A 23389-nucleotide genomic window follows, 5' to 3' on the forward strand; every position below is an offset into this window, starting at 1 on the left:
TGGTAACATTTCATTCATTGAGTGATGGAGACTAAACCTATTTTTTTAATTAAATCTTAAATATACATATAATATTCATGAGAAAACTCTAAAATTTAATTTTCCTTTCCCTTTTCAATGTAGGCAAGTGTGTCAATATAATATCAAGATATTATTATTTTATTTATAATCTATTATTTAAATAAGTTTAATTATATGAAATATATTATAAATTAATAATGTTCATTGTTATAATACAAAATACTAAACGATAAACAAAACAATGCAATATTATCACTAAGTAAATCAATCCAAATGAATAAATGCTTTAAATAAGTTTAATTATATGAAATATATTATAAATTAATAATGTTCATTGTTATAATACAAAATACTAAACGATAAACAAAACAATGCAATATTATCACTAAGTAAATCAATCCAAATGAATAAATGCTTAAAAAGTAATAAGAATATTATTAATAAATATTGTGTAATTAAATAAATATAACAAGTGGTTCAAGCATTTATAAGAATTAATTAATGTTAATCTAAGAAAATTCAAATGATACTTAAAGATTGAATATTTATACTTTAATATAAAAATATTATTAAACATTATGATGCATATTTTTACTAAATATTAATAAAAGAGATTGTGTGTAAAATTTTAAAAATATTGCATAATACCATATAATCAATTAACAATATAGCAATTTTATAAAAATAAATGAAGATGAATGTTACAATTGAGATAAATTTTAAAAAATGTTCATCATGATCTACCATAAACATCATTTTTAACATCAAACCAGCACAATTAAATATAATTAACTGTGACTTATTATAATCAACGAAACATAACCATATAAAACTTAATCAATATCTTATAATACATAATAAAACCTCACAATTTAATATCAACTTAACTCACATTAATGTTACAACTAAATAATGAAATAATATAACATAATTATTAAAATTCATTAAACATTTTAATTCATCATAAAATTTGATGAATATTTCTTTTAAAGTTAAACATCAACCCTAAAAAAAATTGTCATTCATCCTGGAACTCAATTAATAATTCAGCATACTATAAACATTAAATAATATAAAAGATAGACCCTAAATGAACCAAAATAAACATCTATATACGTAGCATACTATCGATCCAATTCAATTCATTCTGAAACATACGATTAATCCCCCCTCCCCTCTTATTGTCACAATCACGATTACGCAATCGCAATTATCATCATATTCTAAATGATGTTAATAAATATTTTTCATAAGTATAAAAGTACTAATACAGATATTGTAAAATTAAATATAGTTCACCAAGTTTAGCAGATTGTAGAGATCAAACTTAACAACAATACTCGACTAAACTTATAGATAATTTTTAATTAAAGTTGTTATTTTCCGAAGTCCTCCAGTCGAACTATGCAATCAACTGGGAATTGAAAGGGTGAATCAAACCACCTTAATTTGGTATCGGAAGGGATGTAATCCCATCTGCATAGCGCCATAAAATATAGTGTCTAAATCAGAATTTCCGAAAATCATTAGTCTTGGATGATTTGTTTGGCCGGGAGAGCTAATCCTTACCGGAAATTTGTCACAAGATGATGCAAGAAAAGCGAGATGATTAATGTAGCGAACTCATATCCTGGACATTTTCTAGGGCCACCTCCAAATGAAAAACTGGGTGTGTGATTAATAGCAGGGTCCTGAAAGTTGCAAGTTCACAAGGTATAAGTTAAATACATAAATAAATGCCATCAGTTTTACTTTCCAATCGCAAAGGGGTAGGCGTAGGTCGCACCTGCCATCGCCGAGGATTGAAAGCTAGAGGGTCTTCGTAGTAGTTGCTATCTAAACTGGAGACTTCATGAAATATCATGCATGTCCATCCTTTGGGAATTGTAAATCCTTTCAATAAATAATAATGAGCGCGGATCCGATAGTTATTACTTTAAACGAGTTGTACTAAAATGCTGTAATTCTTTGGGTCGAAGAGTAACAATATTGGATACCTTGAATTTCTACATTCTCGACAGTTTTCCTCATCAACATGCTGTTAATGTGTCCTGTCCCTAATCTTAACATTTCTGTGATAACCTGGTAAAAAAAAAGAACATGGATTTCAGTACCCGGTGTCGCCATTAGGGTTTGAGAAAATGCAGACAAAAATTGGTGAATGGAATTTATCAGACTGCTTACATTTTTAGTGAACGACATTGATTTATAGTCATCCCATGACAGAGTATCATTATTTCCTTTGCTGCGTCTGATTGCTTCGTGTTCTTCCTGCACCATCCATTTGACATCAGAGATTATTTTATATAAAATTTCGTTTAGATATAGTCGTACCAGTAGTTATTCACCAAACAAAAATAATTTTACGATAGAAGATATTAACCCTGAGTTCTTGAATGATATGCGGATTTTCAGATAAACGCTTCACTGCCAAAGAAATGGTTTTTGGTGTAGTTTCAAGGGCAACGAACATCAGAGACAGAATGAAATCTACGATCTGAAATGTTGAAATTTCAAAATCCCCGTCTTCTTTTTCCTCTGCATCTTTCAGCATTGATGATAGTAGGTCGTCCGATGAATCATGGGATGACATGCTTTTCTTCCTCTCCTTTATAATGCTTTTGATCTGGTCAGAAAGCTCTCGCCTTTTCTGCAATTCTAAAAGTCAAGGTATGATAAGTCAACTACTTCACAAGCAAAATATATGACCATGTACTTGGGCTGTCATAATGAAGGGTTAAACAAGTGAGGTTACCTCTTTGGCTATTGAATCATATTAGGAAAGCTTCAGTGAATGAATGTCCTTGCTATGAAAGCTAGTTTTCCTTTTCGATCCAGATGAATAGGTAACTTGTCATGGTTACTGGCTGGTAATTTTTCTGCTTTTACTGTAATTTTAGGTTATTCTTAACTTAGCTTTTAATACGAAATTGATAAATTAATTAAAGTGGAAGTGTTGTACTTGGAAGCATCTATCATTATAGTTAGTAAACGGGCCAGTATATCATTCTACCAAAATAAATCCTAGTGGAGAAAAATAACAATCAAATTTCCGGCCAATCAAACTAAGACTACTTCATTATTTTAAAAATTATTTAAAAAAAAAAAACCCTTAAAATTATTTATAAACAAGAATACTTTAAACTATAGAGAAATGAAATCCTCTTAAGTGGATTGAGGAATCCGCAAATATTCGAGTTTAACTATTTTGCGAGTTTGCAATCGACTTAAATTTAGATTCAAATAATATGAGTGAGTTAAACTATTTTGGAAATCTGCAATCGAACTTAAATTAAACATCCCAAAACCATATATAAAAAGAGTAACACTGTGTGAAGACTGTGTGAAGCCTCAGAAGAAGCTTATCTCAAAATATGTTTCAATAACAAGAAAATGCCTTACTCCAAAATGTTCACTTTTATTGACCAAGGGATTCCTGTTTCAAGTCCATTGGAAAAAGAAAAGAGATTGGTTCCTGTTTCAAGTCTATGGGAAAAAGACAAGGGATTCTGTTGCGTGAGAACAAAAGCAAACATTGAATCCTTATCTTTTTATTTTGAGATTCAGGATAGGTCAGAATTTTTATGGAAAAAATAATTATGAAATAAAATTGGATAATAATTTTTATTTTTTAAATAATAAGTAAATATTATTATGTTCAAAGATACATTTTAATTTTAGTTGTATAAAAAATTATAGTTAAAATATTTTGATTGTTCTATATACATAGTAAAGATTTGTAATCAAAATCTTGTAATTGAAAGAAATTTAAAAGGTATTGAATATATTTATTAATTTAAAAATATAATTTAAACAATTTAGAGATATATACATATTTATCAACTATAATATATATATATATATATATATATATATATATATATATATATATATAAAACTATCTTAAATCTATATTTACTAACCACCACCAATAAAATCCAATGTTCTTATTTACCAATTTTTTTTATTTTTACGTTCTAAAATACATTTGTATCTGAAAATATTTATAGTGCAAATAGATCTATAATTATTTATATTAAATAAAAAAAAATATTATATTTAAAATTTTAAAAATTATAAAATTACATTATTTAATTTCTCTTAATCCATCAGATTTTATAATTAGGATGATGTTATTAAAACTGAGAAGTAAGAAACCATTTTCATCCTATTAGTAACAATCACCGACCCAACGACCAATGGGTAAACCTAATACAATTACTTGGTAAAAAGAAGGTTTTCAATAAAATCGATGGTAAGAATTGTTTAGTGATGTTTACTGAAATAAACAGGAGCAGGCGGTCCTGAGCTTTCCTTCTAAAAAATTAAATAAATGCATCAATTCTGATCCTCAAGATGTAATCAAATACGAACACCATGGGTTTATTATTACCTTCAAGCTTGTGTGGAAAGATGTTTATTATTACCTGCAAGCTTTTGTGGAAAGATGTGCCAGGGACGTTCAAAGATAAGCTGAAAAATCCCTTATTCATAACATAGAAATCTCGTTTCATCTTTTCCAGTTCTGTGCCCGGTTTAAGACTTAACAGGTGGTTGGCCATGAGTGAGAATATCATCTGCATCCAAATAAAATCAATTAACATTCAAAATCTTGTGATATTTGTTGAAGATCAAAGCCACATGACTGTTAGAGAATGAAAATGTAGAGCAGAGGTGATCTTATTAATATTTAAAATCAGTTAAATAAAATTACATACTAGTCATCAATAATAAATGATTTCAGTAAGATTGAACTAGAATTCAATCTAATTAGACTAGACTCAAAACTAACTATATCCCTTGGAAAAACAGCTATAACACCTAACAGTGGGTCGGAATTAGTTTCTCCAACCATGACTACCTCTTCAGCTTCATGCGTGACATTCACATTTCTCCCTCGCCATCCTGAGAGAGTGGACGTTATGGTATTTTGTATTGCGGACAGAAGCCGGCGTTTGAGAACCGGAATACCAACGACACGCATGTAAACTCCTCGCTTTTTCTTGTGACAATCTCCACGGGATTGCATTATATTCGACTTTCCAAATAATTCTCCCAGGGAGGTCGGAAATTGAGGAACAAAAAGCTGACCATCGTTCTCCAGAATAAAATTGCTGACATGCGGATCAGTGGAAATTATGATGGGATATCCGAATAGACATGTTTTGAACAAATTCCCATACCTGAGTAATTAATAAAAATCCAATTATCCTGGGATTTACTGTAAAATAGATTCTCATAATTCGACAATTCATAGAAAATTTAAGAATCCTATCACCCTATTTGTTAAATTTAAAAGAGATTTAATTCTTAATGATATTTTAAAGAAGATTTCGGAATAGATAAGGACAAATTGATATATTGAACTCGCTAAATATTATATACACAATACCTGCATATAGCTCCACATCATTTCGTTTATGTGTTACCAGAAACGGGACGGTAGCCACCGTTCCCGGAAAAAAACGCACAAGAAACACAACGGCACGGGAAACACCGTTTTCTACGGCCGTTTTTGTTAACCTGTATTTTTCCAGAGTCAGTTGGTTGTAATTTGTTTCTTTAGAGTTCGTTCTCAGCTCTGTATTTTTGCTCTTTGCATATCTTTATTTAAAAATTTCAGGTGCCAAATTCCCTTCCTGTGTGTTCATAGATTCCTGCAATGAAGCATATGTTTACCAATGAAGTACCAACTGCACCAAATTTTAATAGAATCCACAGGGACGAGAATTTCTGCAAGAGCTGTGCTGAATTTCAACTTTGGGCCTTCGGATCCTTCGCCATGCATCTCATCTAAGGATTTTTCTATCATATTCTGAATTGCCTCTACTTTTTCTTAATGTCTTGGAGTTTGGAAAAGAGTTCTATAGATGTAACATTTGGATATTCTTTATGAATGTAAAAGTGTTTGCAGTTGTTTGCATCATTCACAAAGAAACCTGAAGAGTAGAGTTTCACTAGCCTCATCAAACTGAGAACTATTAGCACTCCTAATAGCACTAGCAATTGAAGACCAAATACCACCTAGGTCGATTTCCCTTTTTGAAAACAAGTTAATCTCTGCATTAATATATATGGGTAAAACTCATAGATTAAACATAATTCTATATATGGTTTAAGAAGTGTACATTCAATTGTAGATTTTACTTATTGTTTCTCTCCAAATGGTATATTTTGGTCTTGGGTGACATATATATACAATTTTTTGAAATTTCCACAGATAAATAATAATTAGCATAAGGCATAAGAAACAGAAGACATATATTTAATGGTCAATTTGTTAAGCATGTGAGATAAATGGTATTCAATTTATTTAATTTTTATTCAAATCTAGTTGAAATTATATTGAAAATTAAAATTAAATCTATGTTTTTCATATTTTTATTGTTTTTTCACTCTCCTAGTTTCTTGAATACGAAACCTTTCTCGTTTGGTTTCCCCTTTCTCGTTTCTGGTAACATAGGATAAACCTGAGTAATCAATAAAACTCCAAATATCCTCGGATTTAGTGTAAAATTGAATTCATATAACTTGACATTTCGTGGAAAATTTAAGATTCCTATCATCCTATTTGTTAAATTTAAAGCATATGTCCCAATGACATTTTAAAGAAGCTTTTAGATATAGATAAGGATAAAGAAGTTTCCGCCGTATTTTGACTGGCTTGTCATATTGTAATCTGAAAGCTTCAACCATATATAAGGATTTCTCTCTGAAAAAAAAGATAAATCGATACATTATCTCAGAGTGGTTAAGAGGATTTAATAATAACTTCTCTACAAGGGTTCTAATAGCAGCTGGGACATGATAGGTTGCATTAGATGACGCAACTATATAAACATGATATAATTAATGAGATTTATATGAACCAGGCTTCTTCTAGGGGCTCCCCCACTTTGCAAAAAAGAAAAATCGATACATCGAACTCGCTAAAGATTATAAACAAAATATCTGCATATGGCTACACATCATTTATGATCGATCTATACTACCCTAGTGTTCTATAAAATCTTAAAAGCAGTGCAATATTCGATTAAGAATATAATTGGAAATGATAGTTACTTTTGACGGCGCTGCGCTATAAATTCGTCGGGTCGAAAATAAAATGAGATAAATTCTCCCAGAAGAGGCCATCCCATTGTTCCCGGCGGCAGGTTGGTGCTCCACTTTGGTCGTAGAACGAAACGCCAAACTGCCAGTGCCCCTGCTACTAACATCCATATCATCATACTGGCTTCCATTGAAGTTGCAGGATTTGGAAGCTAGGAGAGAGACAAAGTCGCTGCGGAACTGCCGATGATCACTGAAATAAATTACAAAGTTGTTTCAAGTTTTCTAATTCTGGAACCAGATCGATATCTATTAAGTTGTTAACGTGACTTGAGGGGTATCCAATGAGAGAGGTTCTAATTAAAATATCCAATTATAGTCACCGTCAACTAGCACGTCGTGTGGATATTTAGTTAAAATAAGAAGGCTGAGTTGTTTTCATCGTTGACATTTCTTTATCAAAACAATTAGACCCCAAGGTCACATTTAAACAATTACATTTAAATAATAAAATATTTGAGGATAGGAAGTTTTTATTTTGTATTGTTTGTTCTTACCTGTCAAAACAATCCAAAATATTATTTTAGGGGTATCTAATTAAAATAGCCAATTATAGTAGACGTCAAGTAACACGACGTGTGAATATATAGTTAAAATAAGAAGGCTGAATTTTCTCCATCGTTGACCTTTCTTTATAAGACAATTAGACTCTAACGTTGCACGCATTCAAAAACAATTGCATTTGAATAATAAAATATTTTTAGGATGGGAAGTTTTTCTTTTATTTTGTTTGTTCTTACCTGCTGTCAAAGCAATTTATGATTTAAAATTAGTCTACAGTTTGCTTTCGAAAATTGTTTATTTTTTAAATAACGAAATAATTGAAGGATAATAAAGTTTTTTTTTGTTTTGCTTTGGATAATCTATCCCGCGTTGATTCAAAATATTTTATATTTTAAAAAATATAACATAGTTTAATTTCAAAATTTGCTAATTATATATACTGAAATAATTAAACAATTTAAAAATAATAACTTTTTGTTTTACATAAAGAATGACAGTGAGAAAACAATAAGTTATTATATATTTGAAAATGGTGGTTAAGATATAGCTTTCTTACATTACGTATAAAAAGTTTTTTCATTTAAATTTTTGTTAATTTTTATTAATTTTGAGATTATGAAGTTTTTTGAAATTTTTTGATGAATAATAAAATAATTATGAAAATATTTTATAATTTATAATCTCAAAATAATAAAGATAAATAATTTATACTATTAAGTTTAATAAAAATAATATTTTTGATATTAAAAATATAATTGAAATCCATTACTCAATATATAATAATGAGATAAATAATATGGAAGAGAAGAGGATTCTTAGGACTATTCAAATCTTAGTGAAAAATACTTCGACTTTATTACAGTTTGATATGAAGATGCTAGATTTTGAGTAAATCATTAATGAAATTAATATGGAAGATGTGAGACCTTATAATAATATTTTATATTCTAGTTAAAATTACTTATAGTTAATATTGAGTTCGCATAAAATGTCATGCTTTGTTTACATCATTTAATATTAAAGTAACAAGTATATAAAATAATGATAACATTAAAAATATTATTTCATCTAAATCTAAAAAATTCATATATGAGGATTTTTTACAAATAATATTCAAAATATTATAGCATTTTAGATTTCATATATGAGGATTTTTTAAAAATAATATTCAAAACATTATAGCATATAGATTCATGAGAAATTATGATTTGATTAAAAAATAAAAAATAAGAGAAAATTATGACAATATATGAAGATAATAACTATGATTTAGATTACCCAAAGTTCTATAGTAAAACATGACATTGGAAAATATAAAAAATATATTTTCTTTGATCCCATTCTCCTATTTCATTATTCGAAGAACTAATTAGGTTTCCTATCTTGTCCTATTCCTCAATTCCTTCGTAATTTGAAGATTATTTTGTACATTATACTGAAAATTCCTAAATAAGGAAGAGCAGACAAGTAAGGGGCAATATCACTCATAAGAAAAAACCTATAAAAATTTTGATATGGTTTGTTCCTAATGAGAGAAAATGAATAAAAGGTGTTTTTCCTCTTTTATTTTGTAAGCCAAAAAAATAGAAGAAAATATTTTATATGCACATTTAGATTCTCATAGTTTGGGTTTTTACAAAAAATTTTCATAATCTTCCATCAGATGAATGAACAAATATTTAGTACTTAATATTATCCGTTTTTCTGTTGTTCCGTCGACAGATATTTAAATTTGATCGATCCAAATTTTTTTCCGATCATATAGCGAAAGAATATATTGGCTCATCACTTGACTGAAAGGCATTGAATGAAGTAAATGTCGGAGTGATTTTATTGTACGAATCTTCTCTTCTAATTCAAATTAATATAGAAAGAATCTCAAAAAGAGATCGATTTTTCACTTTCGCATGTATACTATTTCCCATAGTAAGTGCATTTCCCCTACTATAGGGTTGACCCTAATTAGAAAAAGAAACCCAGTAGACCAGTAACAATAATACCAGTTACAGTACCTTTTAACCAAAGAGGGATCCTTCCAGTGGTATTGGCCATTTCTGTTACTCCCTTTCACATTTTCTTAAGTGGTCATACTCAAGACATAAACATTCATAGCATAGATAATTATGCGTATTGGATCTCTTCGAATGGAGTGAGAATATTATCATTGTTCCTAATTGAAAAATTAATTGGAGAATGGAACAACAAGTACAAAAATTAGTAGCAACCCCCAGTAGAGACTGGTACGATTCAATTCAACATTTTTCTCATTCAGGTTCGCTTGTGGCATATCTACATACTTCCTCTTCCTTTAGTATAGAGTTTATCGTTGGATGAACTGCATTTCCGATATTGATCCCAAGAAAAAAACTGTAGGGATAGCCAGCCCGTGAACGGCCAACCATCTAACTGTAAAAATTGGATAATTTCTATCTATAGTCATTAGTGCCTCCTAAAAAGATCTAGTAAATTCATCGAGTTGCTCTAACAGATCGAAACGGCCAATTACTAATGGAACCTCTTGTCTACTTTCTGTGAAATACGCATTTGGCCGAGGGCTCCCGTACACATCATAAGCCAAGCCCATGCTTACAAATAACCAACCTACAATGAATAGAGAAGGTATGGTAATGCTATGGATAACCCAATATCTAATACTAGTAATAATGTTAGCAAAGGACCATTCTCCTATATTCCCAGACATGCTCAGCTCCATATATTATTGTAAAGTCAGTCAAGGGGGAATTGATCCCATGAAAGATAGAGATCAAGAAATGGAAAACTACTGATATCTTCTCCAATCCTTATTCGATTGTAAATGTTATACCAAGGGTATCTTTAAAGTCTACTGGATCAGTATAGCTAGCTTTCTTCTGACACAACAATACAATTTTGATGAGTATCGAAAAGGAATGGGATATAATGATTTTGTTCCTGCCAGCAGTTATTCTATCTCAGTTTGGTCGAATAAATCCCAACAGAAAGAAGAGAATATTGCATGTTTCGAGGTTCATCTAGGCGTAAGGAACCCCAACTTCCTCAATCGATGTTGTAACAATAGCATAGTGGAAATTTTCAATTGGAATTAGCTTCTGCATATGGGTGGCTTTAGAACCGAAAAAGCGGATGAGTGCCGCTTGCAAAGGATATCAATCACTATCAATAAAACTCATCCAGAATATTATTCTTTTATATTCTTCCTTTTTCATTTCGACATGACATTATGCCTGTGTAGATAAACCCAGTAATTCAAATTGCACGGGGATCATTGGTGCTACGCAGATGTATGTTTCTTTTCCAATAATATCTGGCACAGATGGAGTTATGCCACATACTTATTATATAGTACCTTGTATTAACGAGTAGGTGTTACTTGTTAGATAAAACCAAGTGGATAGTGCAATAGAACCTAGTCAATTTTAGGTATGTGAAATTACAAGTTACTCTTTGCCATAGGTGTAATTTCTGTAATATGGGGCTCTACTCGCTCTAATAATTAGTATTGAAAAAACTTAATCCATCTCGAGGGTCGAATGGTTGGATCAATAAGATCGAGAAATGAAAGGACAAACTGGATATTCATATTCTTTCTTACACCTAAACGTGAAATTCACAAAACTTTGGCTATGTCTATGGAGAGTTTTCTTCCGGTCCAGTCTCTGGACCGATAGCTACTCGTAAAAAGATAATGCCAGGTGATCCAATCGTACCGATTGAGAATTCATTCACCGTGTAAGAAGATTATATTCGACAATTTGTGAAGGGGTTTGTCGGTGCTATTCATTAGTTGCTTGATGAATGATTTCTAGGGACCATTTGAGTGTTGGATTGATTTCGAGGATGTGAGAAAAACGGTCTAATATGCTTCCCTTCCCCCTTTCACACATATTGTCTGATACGGGGGAAATGAAATAAAAAATAGCATTTCAACTTATTTTCATTAACCAATAAGACTTACCCCCCAAAACCTATAACTCCCTTAGAAGAGCCAATATACATACATTATTGGACCTCTTAAATTACAGTCGAGAAGATCTAATGAGAATTGAACACTTCGGGAAGGAATTTGTCGAACAGGTATTGGAATTTCTACAAAAACATTTTGCAATTGATCCACCCAAGAATTAGTTTCGGGTTCATAAAATGGTTGGTTTCATTTCATCAGATATCCATTCATATCGTAGATGCCCAATTCCATATGCCATCCACCCCTGGTCAACAAAGACCCCAATAGACCATATCTACAACAACCCCTATATATCCATACGCTTCAACTAGGGGCCCGGGGGATGGGTTTTTAGTTTATATTGGATTAAAATTATCAAGCATGAAACATTTTGTATAATTTGAGTCCATAAAGTATCTTTTATCGGAACTAACCCAATGGACCACAAATAGAGATTTTGTAAATCGCTTTAGAGTTGTTTTAGTTGCAATAAATAATTTCTAAAGGGACTCCATTTTATCGATAGGCAAGTTTGTTGAAAAAAAACTTGAGGAAACCAAGGATTCTGGTCATACTATTAACAACTTCCCGATCACTTTCATATTATAAAGAATAGATTGGTGGCCCCTATCATCTAGTGGATCAAGACATCTCTCTTTCAAGGAGGCAACGGGGATTCAACTTCCCCTGGGGGTACCATGACCCATTCGTTATGTATCCTAAATAATTTTCAATTACTGTCTTGTTCCTGGGTCAATGCCCGAGTGGTTAATGAGGACGGACTGTAAATATGTTGGCAAAATGCCTACACTGGTTCAAATCCAGCTCGACCCAACCAATATCATCAATACCAATCTATCAGTATGGTTATATTCATGCTAATCATGAATGAAAAGATAATTGGTTATTGAACCCCGACATCGATATCTATTCATATCGTAGATGCCCAATTCCGTATGAACCGATACATTTCAAAAATGAAAGAGAAGGATAAGATATTTAATCGACCTAGCACTTTCATAATCTATATGACCTATCTAGCACCTATCATGGAATAAATATTATCCAATAGTAGGTGAATTGTACTGTATTGGGATTGTAGTTCAATTAGTTATTGCTAATTGAACTTCGTGAAATCACTTATTTCAGATAATGGAATTTGAAATTCATTCTCTTTTATTTGGGTTAGCCCTAAATAGAGGTATTCCAGACCGAAGATATGGCCATAAGAGTCTATTCATCACATATATGCTTCGATCAATAGTATTGTAACCATCAAAGTAAAGAAAAGCAATCAGGAACCTAAAGGATCAAATGGAACGAGATAAATACAAGTAAATCCCTAATTGAAGGTCATTCAAGAAGAAAAGTATTGTTCAAAAGGGAGGAGACTACTCAATAATTCCATATCTATGTTGTAGAATCATAACATAAAGGAATACTCTATTCCACTTGGAACTTGAGCAGAGAGTATAGATCTCTCTTCAGAGCGAAAAAGAGCTTTTTGGCATCTTTTTTTTAGTTACTTGAGCCGGATGAGAGGAAACTTTCACATCCAATCCTGAAGGGGGGGGGGGGAATCTTAGAATAACCTATCCAAATATTTTTCTTGCTAGGCCCATAGCTAACAAATGAACTTTATTGAGATCACGGGGTACATTCGATTATGAGATTCAATCCTGGAGAGAGATTATTCCTCATTACCTCTCTGGTCATCCTTATTACCTCTTTCCTCGGGGTTCTAGAACATTTAAAGAGAGAGAAATAGCTAATGGTGGAGATGCTATCGAGAAACAACTAATGGGTCTAGATCTGCAAATGATTATAGATATTTCACATATGGAATGGAAGAACTTGGTGGAATTGAAATGGAATAGATTGGAATAGAACCAAGAATCTACTATGGATAGATGGGAGGATGAAAAAATTAGAAGAAGAAAGGATTTTCTGGTTGGACGCATGAAATTGGCTAAACATTTTCTCCGAATAAATATAGAACCAAAATGGATGGTCTTATGCCTATTACCAGTTCTTACTCCCGAACCGAGGCCAATCATTCAATTAGGTGAAGGTGGACTTATTACCTCATCAGATCTAAATGAACTTTATTGAAGAGTTACCAATTGGAATAATACTCTTACAAATGTATTAGCAAGAAGTGGATCTGAGTCATTTGTTATTTATCAAACAAAATTGATCCAGGAAGCTGTAGATGCACTTCTTGATAATGGTATCTGTGGACAACTAATCAGAGACAGTCATAATAGGCATTATAAATCATTCTCAGATGCGATTGAAGGCAAAGAGGGAAGATTTCGTGAAAATTTACTAGGCAAACGAGTTGATTATTCAGGTCGTTCCGTTATTGTGGTGGGTCCCTTTCTATCATTGTACCAATGTGAATTACCCTCAGAAATAGCAATAAAGCTTTTTCAAGCATTTTTAATTCATAGTCTCATCAGACAACATATTGCTCCCAACCTAAGAACTGCTAAAAGTATGATTCGAGATAAGGGACCCATTGTATGGGAAGTACTTCAATAGTTTATGCAAGGACATCCCATATTGTTGAATCAAGAACCTACCTTACACAAATTGGGAATACAAGCGTTTCAACCTATTTTAGTAGAAGGATGTGCCATTCGTTTACATCCATCCGTTTGTGGGGGATTTAATGCAGACTTCAATGGAGATCAGATCTATGTCCATGTACCTTTATCTCTAGAAGCTACAGCAGAATCTCGTTTACTCATGTTTTCTGAGACAAATCTTTTGTCTCCAGCTACACTAGGGGTTCCCCTAGTATGAATGATTTGGAAGTATTTTCCATGGTAGCACCATGAATAGCGCATAGAAGAGCAGCACCCAATACTCCTAAAACTCCCATCATATGAAATGGATTCAAGGTCCAATTATGAACACCTTGAGAGAAGAGGATAAAACTGAAAATAGCTGCTACACCAAAACTAGGTGCGAAAAACCATCCGAACTATCCCAATGGATAGATCAAAAATACAAAAACAAAGACAACAATTGGAGCAGAGAATGAAATTGCATTATAAGGTCTCAATTGTACGGATCAAGCAAGTTCAAATTGACGTAACATGAAACCTATTAGACCGAAAGCACCGTGAAGAGCAACGAAGGTCCATAGACCACCTAATTGACACCAACGAGTCAAATCTCCTTGTGCTTCGGGACGCCACAATAGCAGCGAAGAATGTGCTAAACTATTAGCAGGAGTAGAAACTCTGGCAATTAGGAAATTACAACCTTCCAGATAGGAACTGCCAATCCGTGAGTATACCATGAAGTCACAAAGGTTGTACCTTTGAACCATCGACCTAAGGCAAAATAGGCACAAGGAAAGAGCAATAGACTGGACCAACCGACAAAAACGAAATGGTCTCTACGTAGCGAGTCATCCATAGTATTAAATAAAGTTTTTTCTTCTTTAGAAGACTTTCCAAGGGCTATAGTCATAGCGATCCTCCTATTTCACTATTTTGACCATTTCCAAGCACCCTATATGATCAAAAGGTATACGATGAATTGGGGAAAAATTTTCATCCATCCTGAAAAAGAATCTATTGATTCTCTTCCAATTAGTTGATTGGATAGTATCGCAGGTGCAAGGATTTACTTCATGGGTGAGGTCTCTAGTTCAAGTCCAGGATAGCCCAGCTACGCCAGGAAAAATCGTAGGAATAAAAATAAAAAGCATCTTATTAATTTTTTTTTTTCATGTATCGACCACTTGGTCCAAGCACGGGGGATATAGCTCAGTTGGTAGAGCTTCGCTCTTGCAATTGGGTCGTTGCAATTACCGGTTGGATGTCTAATCGTCTAGGTGGTAATGATAGTATCTTTTACTCGAACCAATGGCTTACTTTTTCTCAGTAATGGGGAATAGGACCGAAACATACCACTGAAAAACTCTACAGAGATAAAGAAAGATGGGCTTTCAAGAACGTAGAGAAGGTAGAGTGGGTAGTTGGTTAGATCTAATATAGATCGTACATGGGCGATAGTTGGAGGCGACGACTCTCCTAGGGTTACTTCATCTGGGATCCCTGAGGAACAGGATCAAGTTGGCCCTTGCGAACAGCTTGATGTACTATCTCCCTTCAACCCTTTGAGCAAAATGTGGTAAAAGGAAGAAAAAGCCATGCCATGGACCGACCCCATTGTCTCCATCCAGTAGGAACTACGATATCACCCCAAGGGTTCCAAAGACATCGAAGGGTCATAGGTCGACCATATACCCACTGTGGAGAATGCATTAGCTGTCCACTCCAGTTGGACAAGAAGGGTCAGAGAAGGGAAATCCTTCTTAGGACCAAAGAGTCGGGTGGAAAAATGGGAGAGCTCTCCATTCTTGGTTCTCTTATAGTTGGATAGCCCAGAACTACAAGAATCCCTAAAATGGGATTTCAACTCAGCACCTATTTGGAAGAGTTGCTCTTTCGAGAGCACAGTACGATGAAAGTTGTGAGCTGTGTTTGGGGGGGAGTTATTGTCTATCGTTGGCCTCTATGGTAGAATCCAGTCGGGGAGGCCTGAGAGACGGTGGTTTACCCTATGGCAGATGTCAGCGGTTCGAGTCCGCTTATCTCAAGCCCATGATCCTAAATGGTAAATGGTATATGATACCATGATATTATTCAAATCCAGTAGTTTTATTTATGATTTCTCGTTCATGGATGTTGATAATATTTTTCTATTTGGTATCACCTTAGGATGGCATAGCCTTGAATGATGAGGTTCAAACGGGGAAGGGCTTATGGTGGATACCTAGGCACCCAGAGATGAGGAAGGTCATGGTAAGCGACGAAATGCTTCAGGGAGTTGAAAATTAGCATAGATCCGAAGATTCTCGGATAGGTTAACCTTTTTCACTGCTGCTGAATCCATGGGCAGGCAAGAGACTACCTGGTGAACTAAAACATCTTAGCAGCCAGAGGAATAGTACGCAAAAGCGATTCCCGTAGTAGCGGTGAGCAAAATGGGAGCAGCCTAAACCATGAAAACGGGGTTGTGGAGAGCACAATATAAGCTCTGTGCTGCTAGGTGAAGCGATTGAGTCCTGCACCCTAGATGGTGAGAGTCCAGTAGCTGAAAGCATCATTTGCTTATGCTCTAACCCGAGAAGCATGGGGCACGTGTAATCCTGTGTGAATCAGCAAGGACCACCTTGCAAGGCTAAATACTCTTGGGTGACCGATAGCGAATTAGTACCGTGAGGGAAAGGTGAAAAGAACCCCCATCGGGGAGTGAAAAGAAGGGGGAAATACTTAGAACATAGACCATTAGGGCCCCTATTGGTGAGTGGTCATATGTTGGATTACCACACTAGGGGGCCGCTAGGTGGATGGGGGATCCGTATAGTGGCTGGACGGATTTTGGGTTGTTTGAATGGTATTAGGGGCTATTTGTAGTAACCAAGTAATTAATGCCTAATTCTCTTTTGGATCCCAGCTCCAATAAGATACCCGTGCTTCATTGGCCCATATTGCTCCAGGAAGAGTACTTATGGTTGAAAGAGAAAAAATGAGACCATTCGCATGATAACTCTAATGATCTAATTGTTTAATCAATTGACATTTATGATAATTCGTTGATGAAAAATAAATAGTGTATTGCAAATCACTTTTTTACTTTTCATGTGAACAAAAATTTTCATTGGGAAGAATGGCTCGAGAAAATAAATTGTCCATCACACCAAAAATAACCTGTCTATTTACTTCAGACATAATCACTAGAAGAGCTATGGATGCTAGGGATCCACATAAAAGGGTTGCATAGCTGAACAATATCATACTTACGTGCATCATTGACCAATGAGATTGTAGAACGGGTACTAACATTCCGGATCACTGCATTTCCTTTGGAAGACCTAAAGTAGCAAAACCATGAGTTCACATAGCACTGGGCGCGGTGATTGCACCTAACCACCGATCATCTCGACTCCATACTTCTAGAAGTATATGGAACACGCATGAACTCCAGGAAAGGAACATGAATGATTCATACAAATTACTCAATGGTAAATGTCCTGAATAAAGCCAACGATTAATTAATAATCACATTGTACAAAGAAACGTAACTATCATGCCCTTTCCTCCTGAACTACTTAGTCCTTCAATTCAATAAACTAAGGTTCCCCAATAAATGAGAGTGACAACAAAAATGAGAGAAAAAGAGATGTGAGCCAATATATGTTCTAAAGTTATGAATATCATAATAAACTCATTTATTCGTTTTATTCCCGAATGAGATCTATGATGTAAAGATAGGATTGATCCATCACAATGAAAATAGATTGAACATATATTGTTACATAGGAAGAAGTGATTGATGAGATCTTCTTGGAAAAATATCGCCACTCAGATTTGAACCGAGACGCTCTCGCACTTCTTCCTAAGTGAAGCGTGTCTACCAATTTCACCATGGCGGCTTTGTAGGGACCATACTAGCTTATTTACACCAGATTGTTAATGTTATGGAACGTGTCTAGCAGAGGGAAGGATCTGTGAATATAATATAAGTCCAAATAAGATCTAAGTTTGGGCATTAACATTTGAATCAATTTTATGTTGGTTGATAGTTATAACGGAGCATGGTGCACCTTGGTAGCGCGCCATCTTGGGGTGATGGAGGTCATGGGTTCAGATCCCACTATTCCGAAAGACAATGGGAAATAGTCACATGCATTATCGTACAAAGAATATATGTAAATTTTCGCTTATGCTTACGATGGGAAGAATCGGAACAACTAGATTCCAAACAATAAATGCTTATACCATCACTTTATAATTTTTTTGGATTGGATGGTTTGATTATATACATATCTAGAATGAAACTATGTTTCTGATCCATGATCTCCCATATGATTATTATCATGTTATACTTTCCAATTTTAGGGGAGACATCCAAATATATTTATATCTCCCAATAATATTACATACAGGCTAATATTACCATATATAAGCTGTTAATGAATGAATTGATCCTATTTTGAGCTACTAAGATGTAGAAGGGGGTTTCATCAATAGGATCAAATTGCACTAGATTAGTCAGCTCTTTTTATGTATCTCCGTCACAATGGTTTGGGCATTACGCATTATAAATCGTAGAGATACGAATCGAGGATGGGAGATCCATTTTTTATAGGGAGATTTAATAGTCATAGGTAAACAATTCATGTGATATAATGATTATGCATCAGTCACATACCTGTAGCAGAAATAGATCATATATCATGTCCCTATCTCCAAAAATAGAAGAGAATGGATTTTTTGGAAAATATAAGAATAAAAAGTTTGAGCATCGATATTCGCCATGGAAAAAGACAGACTATAAAAAAAGCTATACGACCCAACTTTAGCATAATCACTCTGCTATAGCTAGCCCTTCGGGATACATATTTCCCAATCGATCTTTTCGGCGCATTTACCTTTATTGACTCTGCGAACATAGTAGCGCAATAATCCCATTGCATTACATAGGGGAGATATTGTTCGGTTCTAAGCAATTTGCTTCCGACCCCCCTATGTAAATAATCCGATAGAGGTTCACAGCCAATAAAATCTTTACCATCTAGCAACAAGTTGAAGAACAACGTGTATCGATGGATAATGAGGACCCATACTTACCATTAGGGGGCCTTTCAACAAGCATGATCATTTGTAACCCCTCCTCGATTCGTTTTCTAAATGAGAAAAATAAAAAGAAAAAAGAACGACTGGATCTTGGATCTCTAAAAATTGGATTGGAATTGAAAACTTAGAAACTAACAGGTTTTTATCCCACGGATACCCAATTGACCAATTAAGTCATCGTAACAAAGTTTATCCCTCTTGGATAGATAAACCAGAAGTAGCTTACGTTTGCTCAAAATTTTCCACAAACCCCTTTGGGATGAATAATCTCTTCCACGCAATTGCAGATGTATGATAGTAATCACAAGAATGTATAGCATCGTAAATATCAACAGTAGAATGAGAACCATTCATGATATTGAAATCAGTTTCCTTCCAATCCTCCTCGATAATATCATTAATAAACCTTTCCTTGATAATTCCTTCACGATCGTTAATATCCCGCTCATCTAGTATAGCAGGTTGTACTGGTGGTTCTAGAATATCTGTCAAATTGAGAATATCTGAATCTTTTGTAGAATTGAGATAACTATATGATAAGAGATCGTATCTGTAACATTTGTTCATTTTCCGAAGTAGTCCCAAAAAAATTTCCATCATAGTCGCAAATATAGAATCTTCTTGTTGTTCATAAGGAACGAATCGTTCTTCATAACACGTACATTTCTTATTTATTATATTTCTACATTTATTTGGGTTTAACCTAGACCATATTTGTGGGCATAAATTGTACCGGTCAAAACATCTCAACCATTGTTTCTAGTCATTCTCTTTCAGTTCTTGTGGTTTTCCGTGATCCAATATTCTTTGTATATCTAATGTCCTTAGCTGCCATATCTTGTGAAATATATATGCTTGGGACATTGAGAACATGTTTCAATCAGGACGAATTTCAAAATCTTGTATTTTTTCGTTGATTGAATAGTAGTTGGTAATTTTACCTCTATTGATTCTTGAAATACCTTTATTGATAATGAATATTCAGCCGTAAAATGTTGTTATATTCCTTGCGGATCGAATCCAAGCGGATTGAATCGAAAATTTGATATTTGACGCAATGAAATTAATAACACTTGGTAAGAGATCTCAGTCCATTCTTCAATCCATTCTTTTGATAAAAAAATTCATTGAATAGAACCTTTTTTGGATTGATTGTACACTTTTATTTCGAAATAAACTAGGTATTTGGTGAATCTGAACCAATCGTTTTTTTAATGTAGATCCCAATATGTTAAAACTTCTCTTCGATTCGGTATGAATCTCTGAATCCACCAGAGACATTCCAGTTATAGGAGAGCTATTTATGATCACGATAGATTCGATCTGCTCTTTCATTGTGGTCATCCAATTGTCTTGATCTTTCACATTAATTGTTTGGGTTTCATATCCAAATTGATCATTAACTTCGGATGAATCATTTGCACTACCCATAGGGGTAGTCTCGCTCAGTAATTTATTTTGTATCTAGTCATTAAGTTCACTCTTGTCTATATATCCAACTCGTGGAACGCGCCTTATTCCTGTAGATCCCATCAATCTTCTCTTCACTTTTTTGAAGATGGGTTTTAAAAATTCGGAAAAAATTCCTAGCTTTGAGTTTGGATCACCAAAAGGTATTTTAGATTCAAATCCAAAGGTCGTTAAATAACTCCAACACAATATTTTTGCAGATTGGGGTTTGGATCTATGCCAAGGCTTCAAACGAAAAGCAAATAGACCCAGAGAAACGAGCTTATGTTCCTCGTTCCAATTAAGCGAGAGAGCAATTCCATTTACTGATCAAAAGTTAAGAGCAATTTAGTACCCAATATCGGGAGGTTTTCCCTGAGTAGATCAGGGATTTATACACTCACAATGAGTCCTAAATACTTGAGTTCAAATGTGTAAGATAAATAGTGTACTAACCAGTTTTATTAATTCCATGAGTCAGGAGAGTGATTGGTTGCCAGGATAAAAGATTTCCGTTCTTCCTCATGATGAATGAGATCCTTGGGTAGTAAATCTATAGAAGAAAGAATATTGATATCCAGATATATCTCTTTTTTCCTATCTTGTTCTGACTAGATTGCACCATGTATTTCTCAGAAATGAAGAGGTTATTCTAATGAACGAGTGCCATAGCTGAGGGGTGAAAATGGATGAGTTCCATAGATGTGGAAAGGAAGATAGATTTTGGCAACAATGCTTTTTATATCCACTCTTTTTTCTGGAAGATATTTACTCAATTTCTCATGTATGTATAAAGTTCCTCCAGACCAATGGAACATTTAAGTTCGAGTGATAAATTAAGTTTCCTAACTATAAAACGTTTGATTGGTCAAATACGTCAACAAAATCATTCAATTTTTTTATTCATGAATTGCGATCCAAATCCATTAGCTGATCACAAGAAGAGTTTCTATTCTGAATCGGTACTAGAAGCACTTACATTGGTCCTGGAAGTTACGTTCTCTATATGGTCAAAATATTCTGTGGAAGGGATGAATGAATGTAAGAGTTTCTAGTTGATCCATTCAATATTTCCCTTCTTAGAGGATAAATTCCCGCATTCAAATTCTATATTAGATGCATGAATACCCTATTCTATTCATCTGAAAATTTTGGTTCGAACCTTTCATCGCTGGATCCGAGATGCTCCCTCCTTGCACCCATTATGATCTGTTCTCTATGATTATAGAAATAGTCGAGAGAATTTAAAAAGATCAATTGTTTTCATCCCAAGAGTAAATACGAGATTCTCTCTGTTCCTGTTGAATTATTATGTCTGTGAATGCAAATCCATTTTATTTTCCCATCTTAAATGATCCTCTCATTAACGCTCCTTGTCTCATGGATCTTTCCCTTAGCGAACTCATTTTCATCGAAAGATAAAACATATTATCATTTATTCTCGTAAAAATTCACTGAAATGTATCTGGTCGTTGAAGGGGTTGGGTTTGATTGGATTTCCCTGGTATCCACTAGGGGCCATGAAATAATCTGTGTAAATATTATTCTAGTGTTTCATTTCCACGTTCCATAAAGTTATGGATAGGAAAGAGTTTAATCAAATAGAAATTTTTTCTATCAATCATACTACTTTGATGATTGAAGCGATATATGAGGATCAATAATGTAAGTACTACTATACTTTGACTAAAAAATATGGATTTCTTTTCCGTAGATCACGTAAAAGCAACGTACTGAGAATTCTAGGATCAAAAAGCTTTATAAGGTGCTCCCGATGTGAAAGGATTTGAATTAACAATCTAATCAAATTGGATTTGGTCCATGGATTGCATAGAAATTGATAACTTTGTATCTCTACCAATTTGATTATCCAGGGTGTTCTTCTTTTTTTCATTTATTTGAAACCCCCCCTTACCTCTCCCTTTTGTTTTATCCCAATAAATAGAATATTTATAGCATCATTGATTTCATATAATTGTAAATCTCATGTCAACCAACCAATACCATTATGTCCCATCGATATAATTTATTTCACTTAAATAGGAAGGAAAATGACAACGAGTCAGATCCAGTCCGATTTTTTTTATCTTCTTTTATGGGTGAACGAAGAGAATTGAACCTGCGCGTGGTGGATTCACAATCCACTGCCTTGGTCCACTTGGCTACATCCGCCCCGGAAAAACCCAATTTATTTATCTACAGTCATTTCTTCCAAGAATAAAAAATGAGCTAACGTTTGTTCTTATGTGGGTCGGTGACCTCTGATAGGGGATCAAAGTAAGATCAATGACTAACTCTCAACTCTCGAACAAGTTGTATGGCTTATTATCAAATTAATTCAATGAAATGTTATTTGAATGTTTATTGATAATATTTGACATGAATCAAGTATGAGAGAAAGAAAGAATGTAAATGGGTCCCAATCCCGAACTACCCAGTTTTAGATCTGAGTCTATACTCATATTATAGAATGAATATGTTGATTATCTTTATCCAGCATCCATGGCTGAATGGTTAAAGCACCCAACTCATAATTGGTGAACTCGCGGGTTCAATTCCTGCTGGATGCAAGGAAACTGCACATATCCATTATGGATGGAATGGGAAGAAGTATGAAGAATAACACCAAAAAATTGAAGCATACCAAACATTTCAATAAAATGAATGAAAGGCTTGGTATGCTTCAATTAAGCAATACACA

The 23389-nt window shown here is 33.8% G+C and overlaps 1 protein-coding gene across 1 annotated transcript; it reads right to left on the reverse strand.

Moving 5' to 3' along the window:
- Positions 1-1397: 1397 nt before the first annotated feature.
- Positions 1398-5809, reverse strand: LOC149164916 (3beta,22alpha-dihydroxysteroid 3-dehydrogenase-like). Its single transcript, XM_089429645.1, has 10 exons — positions 5712-5809; positions 5407-5544; positions 4814-5204; positions 4449-4598; positions 2405-2671; positions 2206-2292; positions 2019-2103; positions 1808-1914; positions 1591-1712; positions 1398-1497 (listed from the first exon to the last, which is right to left on the reverse strand). The coding sequence occupies exons 1-10, from the start codon at positions 5807-5809 to the stop codon at positions 1398-1400; spliced, it is 1545 nt and encodes a 514-aa protein (XP_089285771.1).
- Positions 5810-23389: the final 17580 nt, after the last annotated feature.

This window comes from Pinus tabuliformis, chromosome 5_1 (genome assembly GCF_031772625.1).
Source record: "Pinus tabuliformis cultivar Carrire ecotype Pingquan chromosome 5_1, CPIR1, whole genome shotgun sequence".
NCBI classification, from domain to species: Eukaryota; Viridiplantae; Streptophyta; class Pinopsida; order Pinales; family Pinaceae; genus Pinus; species Pinus tabuliformis.